Genomic DNA, 10,822 nt, shown 5'->3' on the forward strand with positions numbered 1-10,822 from the left:
TTGGCTCATACTGGTACTATTTTTTAAATATTAAATTTTCTTGTTACATTGCTGTCCTCAAGGGCCACTGAATATCACTTACCTGACAGAGCTAGGCTGCAAACCTACTTAAATTATAGACTTAACCAGTTTCTCCTAAAAATATTTCCCCTTTTTCTGTCATTGAATGATGCTATTATAATGATGATGGTCAGCAGCTGATACATTTGCTTATCCACCCAGAAAGTTTGTCTGGTTTCTTTTCAGTTAGTATTAACTTGCCTAACAGAAGATTATACTTATTGCTAGAAACCCTGTGCTTTTGTGCATATATACCTATGTATTTTTCATTCTCCTGTATACAGGTGGAGCACTTACCTGTGGTAGGCAACTTTGCCCAAAGTGCTGCTCCAAAATACTCTAGTTCTACTTGGCTTGATCTCCTTACAAAAAAAATGGATGTCTTTGGAAAAATCCAGACATAGGTTAGCTGTAGGGGTTGTACTTTGTTTCCTCTTTGTCTTCCCTTTCCCCAGGATGTCTACTGGAATCTCCATAAGTGCATAAACTGCAATGGGAAGTAGGTGCTTGACTTCTACAGCTTTGGAAAATGCTGGCCTTAGAAAGGCCCCTGGAGAGGATATTTCTGGGATGCTCTGAATTAATTTCTTTTTCCTGCAGGCTTTCATTTGCTCTTTATTTACCACTTTACATCATCACCAGCATTCCTGATGCTAACACGGTGTGACTTGAAGTTATTCACAAAGTGACATGATGGCAACGGGCCCGGACATATCTTGCTAGAGAGGTGGCAGCACCAGCAAACACAAGTCTCACACACCAAGTCCTACCGGTGGATCAGGCTGGGCAAACCTTCCCACATCTTGCAGCCTGACAACAGCACTGGGAGCTGGCAAATGCCCCAGGGTCAATACCTAAGAGTGAGGATTGAAAGCTGTTAGAGGAAATTGTCAACAGTGAACAGCTGCTTTCACTGGTGTCAGGTAAGTCAGAAGTTTAGGTTTCTGACAGCTAGACAGATAAATAAAGACCAAGATCTACCTCTTCTTTCCTGCCATGGACCTATGCCTTCAAGAGCCCCAAGGAGTGTGGTTTAGCCCCAGCAAAAAGGAGCACCACCTTTCAACATCATATGAGGGCCAGTGCAGCCAGTTGCACAACACACAGAGGTATTTCCCATGTTATTGGGACTTCAGGATAGAGCACCAAAAAAAAAAAAAAAAAAAAATTATCTGATTTAATCCAGACGTCTGGTAGCAATAATAAGGCTATGCATTTCTTGAGCACCATCTACTGGTACGTTGTCCATAAACCAGTGACATACCCGCAGATGTAGAGCACCCTATAACAGCTACTGTCATGTAAACACGTAGGGCTCCTGGCCAGCACTCTGTACAGCATTTATAAGTTTCCAATCAAACCTTACAGCTGGAATCCTGGGGCAAACTGCTTTGAGAGCAAAGCGTGAGAAGGTTTCCAGGTCCCTCGCGAGGCCCCGTGCTGATGGTTGTATCCCCTCCTGCAGGCAGTGCCACAACTGGTGGGTTTCTCCACGATGCTGCAGTGCAAACACGCTCAGGAATTCAGTTTTGGGCCCCGGGCTCTGAAGGACGCGCTGATCTCCACCAACCCAGCCCTGCAGGAGCTCTATGCCAAAGCTTTCTCCAGGGCAGAGAAGCTGTTCCTTTCTGAAGCGTACAACCCTCAGAGAACGCTCTTCTGCACGCTGCTCATCCGGACGGCTTTTGACTGGCTCCTCAGCCACCCTGATGCCCCTGAGGACTTTGAGACGTTCTATCACGCAATGCTGAGGAGGAAGCAGAACTTCTGTCGAAAGCACATTTACCTGCAACCTATAGGTAATGCGGGCATCTTCACTGAGCCACCTGGAAAGGTATGGGTGGGAGGTGGGTGGTGCTGAATGCTACTAACATCCTCTTCTAAGGACTAACCTGCAAAACGCAATTGCCATAGCAAAGGTAAGTGTAATACCAAATGCTCTGACATGTTCCCCAGTCCAGAGTCACAAGCCATGATGACAACCACCAGTAGACCTGCCCTGTAAATGGTATGTGTGCCCCTGGGTGAGATTTGCTATGAATATATGTATGCATACATACATATGCATCTAGATGTAAAACAATGCTGGATAAAACAGCATTTCTGGAGCTCCATCCCTGATGGTTCATTAAAAACAGCCACCCATTCCCACATTAATCTTTCTGCATGACTTAAAATAGGAGACAATGTTCCTAGCATATCTGCTATGTTAATGAGAGAGCGTACTAATGTCTCGAGCCACCTCTCAAAAAGAGCCCCCTCTTCTTCTCCATATCTGTATAACCATCTAGAGATGTCCGCCACATCCCAGAGTAAGCAATTAACTTCAGAATGAACCAGCCTTCCTCTTCCTCAGTTGCTGTGGCCAGCGCCACAAAACCCCTTCAGACCCTATGGTTTACCCTAGCTTTAAAAAACTGATAATAGAGCTTCTCTTCTTAGACTTAATCGAAGGGCCTGCCGGGCTCTCGCTGCTGGATTCCCTCCAGAGCTGTGTTGAGTCTTTCTTCCTGGGTCTCCGTGTGAAGTGCCTTCCCTCCATCCCCATCTCTTCCATTCACTGCTGCTACCGCCACAGCCAGGACTCGGACAGGGTGCAGCTTCACGCAGGTAAGGACCTGGGAGCAGGGAGCCCATAGAGACATCAGCTTGGCATGCAGGCATGAGCCCTCCCTTAGGAAATGCCTGAAATAACCCTTCATTGCCTGAGCAGGGAGGGGATGAGGAAGGGAGTAATCCTGCTCCCATGGAAAACCCAGAACTTTGAGGCTGGAAACAGGAATAAAACACAAAGTGACTTTCATCATATTTTCCTCTGCTGTTTGTATTTTTCAGTGCTATTATGTTTAGGTCCAGCTCTGCAAAGTGATCAGATCAGCTCCGCGGGAAGGCACTGTTGATTTGGTGCAGTCTGAGTTCTCCCATCTCTTGTCCAGAGCCAAAGTAAATCAGTGGCCTGGGTGGTGCAGGTGGGGAACTCATTGGCCTTTCATGTTAGGAAATCTGGGTTCAAGTGTCACACAGCTCCCCAGGGAAGGGGGTTTGTCAGCTGCCAAACTCTCACTGCACAAACATCCATCTGGAACAAGCTGTTTGCAGGTATCGTGGGCAGCACGTACTCAGCCCAGACCTAGCACTGCAGCAATGTGGCTGCTCCAGGTCAGGTCTGAAATGTCTGTAGGGAAATTTTTCTACTTCCAGGTGCTCATTTCCATGGGTTAGTACTGAATTCACCTACATCTCTGCCCTTAGCTCTGCTTTGTTTTAACTCTGTGCTCAGCACCACTTCCAAAGTCAGGTCTGCTCATACTCTGATTTAAGGAGATGGGCTACACAGCCATAGTTCTCCATCTGAGATGCTGAATCCAACAGCTCTGGCTATCTGTGGCTTGGATTACATCCTCCTCCCCATGAGCAGCAGAAATTCTGGCTCTTGCATGCCTTCCAGGGATGTTTCATTTTAATGAACATCTCTCTTGTCTTTCTCCAGATGGGATCCTGAATTTCCTGAAGAACAACAAGCCCATGGATGCCCTGTGTGTCCTTGGACTCACTCTGCTGGACCTTTACCCATGTGAGACCTGGAGCTTCACATTCAGCAAATTCCTGCCAGGACAAGGTGGGATTGGTGTCCCATGATCTCCTAGCACAGCGTGCAAATAAGGCAGCACTGTACCAAAAAGCCCTCGCTGCGAGACTGGAATAGTCAAATCCTATCCTTAATGTGTTATTCTCTCTCTGATAAGAGGAACTAGGTTTTCCCGATTTAAAATTAGCAGAGTCAGGGCTCCTGCTCCAGGCAAAGGTAACTGAGGTGCTACAAACCTTTTGGGAAGTGTCTCATCACACCCTTTGTGCTCAACTGGACTGTGCTACAACAGCTGTCTTTTCATGCTGCCCAAGGTGAGAGATGGTCATGAGAGCTGATGTCTAACTTGTACATGCCTCTCTTTACAGAAGTGGGAGTCTGCAGCTTTGCCAGATTTTCTGGGGATTTCCCCCAGGCTGGCTGTAGCAGCTTGAATCCACTCACACAGAAGGAACGGTTATGTGAAGTCAGCAAGGAGAGCAGAGACCGGACATTGCCATTCAGTGCCCAAGAGATGGTCCAGTGCTGTAAGGTAGGACCAGCACCCCATATTTCTTGCCATGTAGGGTTAAATATTTCAGGCCTGGGCATAATCCACATCTCAGCCCAGTGAAGCAGGTATAAGACTCTGCTCCCAGAAGATGCAGGCAATCGCTGCTTAATCACACTTAACACAGTCCTAAAGAGCTTGTATTTCAGTGCACCACGTAGACAACTCTTACTCCCCTTGTCACTGGAGCAAACCAGAGCATCAGCTGTACAGTGAGGCTACAGGACTTGCCTTATGTCATGGAGCAACACTAAGACAAAAACCCTGCCCAGCTCCCAGGCTTGTGCTTGGGTAATCTGAGTATTTTGCTTGCCAGATGATGCACGTGCAGTAGGATCTATTAGGTGATACAGTATTTGGAGGTGAATCAGAGTATCTAGTGGAGTTGTGTGTTAATGAATAGATGGCTGGGAAGGGGTGACCGTGTCTTCCTCAGACATCGGTATCCATAAGGGGAAGGGACCACTTGCCAGACCTGCTTACATAGATAGATAGGTGAGAAAAATACCTCAGACAAGTTTGCACTTATATTTACATGCAGATGCCCTTAAACCCCATTATCTCCAACACAGCCCCTTCATGAGTGCTGTCCTCCCTCATCCCAGCATCTCCCCTGTGCCCTTGTGCCAGCTCTGCTTCCAGCGCTTCTCCCAAAGCTGGCCCACGCGGAGCAGCCGCACCAACACCTTTGGTGCCATTTCTCTCTGCCTCCCCCAGTATTTGCCCAGGATTTCTGAGTCTGAGGTCTCTTCCTGTAGCAATTTCAAATGATGTTAGGTGGCAATGGGAGGAGGAGGGGAATCCTCCATCCTCAGCCTTTCCACGGTTGCCAATTCCCAAGGCAGTCATGCTTGGCCAGCTGACTCCAGCTTAGTTTTTGCTTTGGCACAAACGTTAACAGCATCTGCTTTGGAAGGACCCAGATCTGTTATTGCCAATAGTTTCTTACAGTTTTCTCATGTGGACTGTGCTGCTCTTTTCAGACCGCAGTGGGACTGTTTTTCCCCCCTTAAGAAAACAAAAAACCCAAACACCACACTGTCCTTGGGGAAGAGAGTGACAGCAGCACTGCCCTACAGCTCTGAACATGCGATCTACAGGGTTTTCCCACAGCTGCTTCTAAAAAACACACCCACCCTTCCTCCTCCACCACACAAACATGGATGTTGGGGTACCTGGGAAGAAGGGAGCCATGTTCCCCTTCCACCTCGGAAAAGCCTAGGCTGGAGAACTGCCAGGGCTGAGCAATGAGTCAGTTAGACTGTTGGGGAGCAGGGAAAGGGAAACAACAGAGGAGGAAGAAGAGGGGACAGTGAAAGCAGGAATGACCATACACTGCTGTAATTTTTGCTTTCCTGAAAGGTGACCTGCCATGAGATCTGCCACCTGATGGGGCTGGGGACCTGCCGCTGGCTGCAGTGCATCATGCAGGGCGCGCTGAGCCTGGACGAAGCCCTGCTGCGGCCTCTGGAGCCGTGTCCCATCTGCCTTCGGAAGCTGCAGCACGTCGTGGGTTTCAAACTCATCGAGCGCTACAGGGTGAGAGACAGATCCATTGGCCCTTCCTAGAGCAAGGGGACAGAGCAGGGAGCAGAGCGGCTCACCCCAAACCACAGCATTCAATGCACTGCAGCAGCATGTTAAATGCAGATGCTCTCAGTGCAAGGTGCTAAGAAAGCAAGCTTACACCTAAATGGAGGGGGGTGGTTGTACACATGGTCTGTGACTAACATAGCACTTTATACAAGCTCTAGGGCTTTTGGCTGTTCACAACAAGGGACAGCGCAACAGTCTGACCACATTTTGCTACTCCCAAAAATGAGGTGGGGGGGGCAGGCAGATTTCAAGCCAGAGGGTCAGTGAGCACAGCAATTCCCACATCTATACCCTTTCCTGTGTGCCGCCATGGTTTTCTGCCTCTCTGGGGCTGCTGGTAAGAGGGAGAAAATATTAAGTGTGTACATTGTTGCAGTTCCTCTGTTTAAAGATATGAGAAAGAATCCCAAATTATTACCCCCTAATAAGTGGAGGGTCCCAGACTCATCATTTGTCTCTTCTCTCCCACCCATAAAACTCCTAACACCACATTTAGACAACACCAGGAATAGTGCTAAGATGCCCTTAGCTCTAGAAATTGTTTTCTCCCTCTGCTGTCTAAAAAGCAGGATTCAGTAACCAAGCGGCTGGTGGAATAGAAATAATGTCATCATTCTCACTCAGCACCCTATCTTCTCCCTGGTTATAATTCCTGTCTGACACACATCATGTTCAGAGACAGGACTTTTCACGGCTGCCTACTTTAAAGTATGTGGGTTATATTTGTAACAAGATACATGCAGAATGAGAACGGGGATGCCTCTAGTTTCATTCAGCTTGGAATCAGATGCACAGAAGCACAGTAAAGGACATGGGGAAAAAAAAACAAAACAAAAACCACCAAACCCACGTTAATGTGGTTTTGCTACTTGTCTGTGCATCTGCAGTGGTGTTAGACCATTCTCCGATTTCGGGGCTGGCTGGTGCCTGCTTCTATCTGAGAGGTACCTAAATTGCTGAGACTACCAGAGGAGTAAATTCCAGTTTATTTAAACACCCAGCCTGTCAGCATCCAGCTACTGCTTTCTAGAAGAGAACTGCCATCTGGATTAAGCTTTTCTAGAAACATTTTTGCATTTATACCTGCAGTAAATACTGTAATTGGCTCAGTATCCCCTGGCAACAGTGAACACAAACCTGAAGAAAGGATACACTTGCCAAATGTCACATCTGCTTCCTTGACAAGGAAAAGCTCAGCTAGATGTATAGATGTAGTACAAGCTGGTATAAGACAGTTGTAATAATCTCTGTGAGAGGCTTTGCTATAGCATGAAGAGAAACATAAATGCCAGAGATGAATTAAACAGTTAAGGAACCAGACAGAAGAGAGCACAAAGCATTTGGAGACAATATCAGATAGCAAAGTTGCTTGCTAAGCACGTTTTGAGAGGTTGTGGCTGGCCAAGTGCAAGTCTAAAGTCACATTTCCCTTTGGAAAACTACCACAGATCCCCACCTGCCACACAACAGCCCCAGACGCTCATAATAAATACAGGAAATGCCAGATACAAAGCTGTTCCTTGCCAGCAACAGCAGGTAATGCTGCTGAAGTCTGCAACTGAGACACAGTTACCGGCAGAAGAGCGTGTGGGACAGGAAACCAGTCCTTATGCAGGAGGAAGAGCCCCTCAATTTATTTAGCCGAGTTGCACGCAGAAACATACTCCATTTTTTCATCACAGCTGCTTATTCCAGCATGAGTCATCTTGAAAACTGAAAGCAAATCAATTCTCATGGTGTTTCCCCACCACAACCAACATTTCCAACCGCTGCTTCTGCAGCATCCCAGGCTGTTCTGCATGTAGCAGAGGTTAGGTTGCAGTAGCCACGCTGCAGAAGAAAACAGCGTTCGAGCTGCTCTTAGAAGTTGGGTTAGCTACATCCTCACCATGGTGTTAATCGCAGTAGCTACTCTTAGTTGCAGTGTGGCTGCACTGCTGCTGGGGATGACAGCAGTGCCATGGCAGAGGGGTTTGAAAAACTTCACATGCCAAACCTGGAGCCCCTTGAGGTGTCAGACATGTTTCATTCTTAGTGACTTACCTGGGGTGGGCATCCACTTCGAATGCTCCTGCCTGCAGGTAAGCTAAAACTGTGAAGAGCTTATCCCTTTCTAAGTATGAGAACATAAAAAAAGGCTGCAGCCCTACAAACCCTTCCCAAATTTGAATCAATAAACCACACAGAGGGTGAGAGGCAGGGAAGATTTTGGGGTTTTGGAAGCAATCTTGAGTCGATCATCCCCTCCTTTTGCCTTAAATAATCCAGATAGACTATTCAAACATCGTCATCTCAGCAGCTCTCTCTCTTCTTAGGAATCGTGCTAAGCAGCAGTTGCGATTTCTTCGCAGACTCACTACTCTTGGGAATTTTAAGAGACATTATAAAATCATGGGGAGGTTGCAGCTTTCCAATAGCTTTGCTGTTCCCTGCCCTAGTCCCACTCCTATTGCAGCTTCTGGTGCCGTCTTTGTTTTTTAAACCCAGAGGGAGGGAAGGGCTATTGGAGGTGGGATGAGGCAGGAGAAAAGTTGTCCCTTTACATTTTTTCTTGCCCCAGAAGGAGGGGGGCAGGGTGGATTAACTTAGCTGAAAGAGTCCATTTTATTCTCATATGAAATTCTTCCCTGAGGCTTCATGCACAGACTGAAATGAGAAACAGGGCCGATTTCTCCCACCCACTCAATTTGAGCTCTTTTATCCTTTCTGTCACTCGCCTGAAGAGAGAGCAATAGAGGAGGGAAGGGGGAGGGAGTAGTGGGGCGCTGCGGGAGAAGGGAGCTCTGCAGGGCTGGAAATCTCCTGCCTGCTTCTCAAACACTACAGCTGACCCTGAGCTCAGCACATATGGACCCAGCACAGTGACGGGCACACCAGGGGCTACACCTCAGGTTAATACTCTGACTGTCACTGCTGTTCCCTAAAGCAATCGCAGGGCTTTACAGAGGTATCACCTGGGAGCTGCAGAAAATAAAGATGAAGAAATAGGCCACGAGGGTGTGAAAAAGCTGAAAAACACACAAAAAAACCCCCAACACATGCCAACAAGGCAGACAAGGAGATCACCTTTTATCCAGTGATGACTGGAGTACTGCGATTCATTCCCCAAAGCATAAGGAGTAAACGTGCCAGAAGCAACCCGTTATATGCCCTATTGTAGCATTTAATATTTAAAAAGGAAATTGTCTCAGACATTTTCCTTTCATTAATTCTTTCCTGGAACCCAGCCTTCCCACTTGTGCATTGCAGCTCGAGAGGAGAAGAGCTATTCTTAGGAATAAAATGCACATTACCACAGGAGTTAACAACATGATGAAACAAGATTTTTCACCACTATCTCAGGAGCTTTTATGACACAGCTTCCTCTAGAGAGGCACTGGTCTGGCTCTCATGGAGATCACATCCACACAGCAGGGAGCGATTTTGTGCTGTTTCTCCTACCATCTTCAATAATAGAGCAGATACAGTCCACATCTGACTGGAGGCAGCTCTGCCACAGATGCTGACTCCAAGCAAATGGGACAAGAGGAAGCCCCTGCTTCATAGGGTAACCATGAGTTGTCCGAACCCATCTTCTGGCAGAGGGGGCCACAGCATCATCTGAAGCTGAGCCACTGAAGATGAACAGGTTTGCCTGACAAACACTGGGAAAGGCATAACTGTTTTCTTTTGTTCTCTATAATGAAACCTTTTTTTCATCTCACCACAGAAGCTCTATGCTTGGACACAGACTGTATTGTCCACTTGGCCAAGGCAAGAGTCAGCAGACCTGTCCACCTCCGAGGACATCCTTCCATTCAGCTCAGACTCTGGGATGTGCTGCGAGAACGACTCCGAAGCTGTAACCTCCTTGTCCGAGCCACTGACACCAGACACTTGCAGCCAGGCCCTCTCCATTGGCCAGGAGCTGGAACAGGACGAGCATTCGTGTTCGCTGGCAGAGGCGCACAGCCAGCCGCAGCTTGCCGGATCCACCAAGTCCACAGATATCATTAAAGATTATGAACTGTGGCTGGAGACATGCATTGCTGCCTTAGAGAGAAACGTCTCCGAGGAGGAACTGGCTCAGGTAGACAAGACCGTGGATGCCCTGGCTAAGTGGGAAATGTTCACAGGACAACTGCCTGCTATGAAGAAGGACCTACCCTTTGCTAGGGACAACACTGGGCTACGGAAAGTTCTCGGAGACAAATTTTCCTCCTTGCGGAGGAAACTGAGTTCTAGAAAACTGTCCAAAGGGGAATCATCCCCTCACCGTTGGCGGTGGGAGGAAAACTAGGCTGGGTCTGCCTTGGGTTGGGCCAGCTTTGCTCCCACAGCTTTGGTTATGTTAGTGCCCTGCTTCTGACCTTTCTCACCACAAGTTTTTGCTGTCAGACAGAAACAGCAACTCCTCACAGGAATAAAAGGTGTTTCTTTTTCTGAGATTGCTAACATATTTTTTATGTGATCAGTTCTTCTCTAAGGGTTTTTCCTGTGCTGGTCTAAGAGACAGCAATACTCCAAACCCACATCAAGTCCTGTGTGGGCACTTGTATTTTCTTGCTGTATTTCATTTGGTCTGAAGTCAGCCAGGAAGAGGTCCATGCTAAACACTAAACACATTCTCACAGAAGCTTGGGCCATCTGAACAAACAGATGCAAATTAAACCAGGGCAGCTCTCCCATACACAGAGCTCTCCTCCGCTTAGCATTTCAGTCTAAAGCACAGATTATATTTCTCCCTCTCCTCATCCCTCATACCAAATGCTCATCTCTGTTCTGGTCACTGCCTCATCAGCTGGAGGTTGTGTGGAACGCAGGAGCACAACCACGGCCGATGGACTCACGCTACAAGTAGGGGGCAGAGATGGAGGAGGACAGGCAGAGAGTCAGTGAGTAAAGCACAAAGATCCCTGGCAGCTCATCTGCCTTAAAGAACAGTGTTAGTGTGACGACTGCCTTTTGGCGGACACTCAAGGGGATCTCCAGAGCTGCTTCAGTTCAAACAAAGCCAGGCTTGGAGCCCTGGGCTGTAACTACTCACA

The 10,822-nt window shown here is 47.7% G+C and overlaps 1 protein-coding gene across 1 annotated transcript; it reads left to right on the forward strand.

Moving 5' to 3' along the window:
- Positions 1 to 1,531: 1,531 nt before the first annotated feature.
- On the forward strand, positions 1,532 to 10,074 carry AMZ1 (archaelysin family metallopeptidase 1). The gene is made up of 6 exons (XM_010570297.1): positions 1,532 to 1,859; positions 2,503 to 2,670; positions 3,551 to 3,679; positions 4,018 to 4,181; positions 5,562 to 5,738; positions 9,505 to 10,074. Exons 1-6 carry the CDS (start codon positions 1,556 to 1,558, stop codon positions 10,072 to 10,074), a joined length of 1,512 nt encoding a protein of 503 aa, XP_010568599.1. The 5' UTR covers positions 1,532 to 1,555.
- The last annotated feature ends 748 nt before the right edge of the window (positions 10,075 to 10,822 follow it).

Source organism: Haliaeetus leucocephalus, unplaced genomic scaffold (assembly GCF_000737465.1).
Source record: "Haliaeetus leucocephalus isolate CR32 unplaced genomic scaffold, Haliaeetus_leucocephalus-4.0 Scaffold295, whole genome shotgun sequence".
NCBI classification, from domain to species: domain Eukaryota; kingdom Metazoa; phylum Chordata; class Aves; order Accipitriformes; family Accipitridae; genus Haliaeetus; species Haliaeetus leucocephalus.

Coding starts and splice junctions, on each gene's coding strand:
- AMZ1 (XM_010570297.1), top strand. CDS start 1,556: ATGCTGCAGTGCAAACACGCTCAGGAATTCAGTTTTGGGCCCCGGGCT. Junction 1,860..2,502: donor CATTTACCTGCAACCTATAG/GTAATGCGGGCA, acceptor TTCTCTTCTTAG/ACTTAATCGAAGGGCCTGCC. Junction 5,739..9,504: donor AACTCATCGAGCGCTACAGG/GTGAGAGACAGA, acceptor ATCTCACCACAG/AAGCTCTATGCTTGGACACA.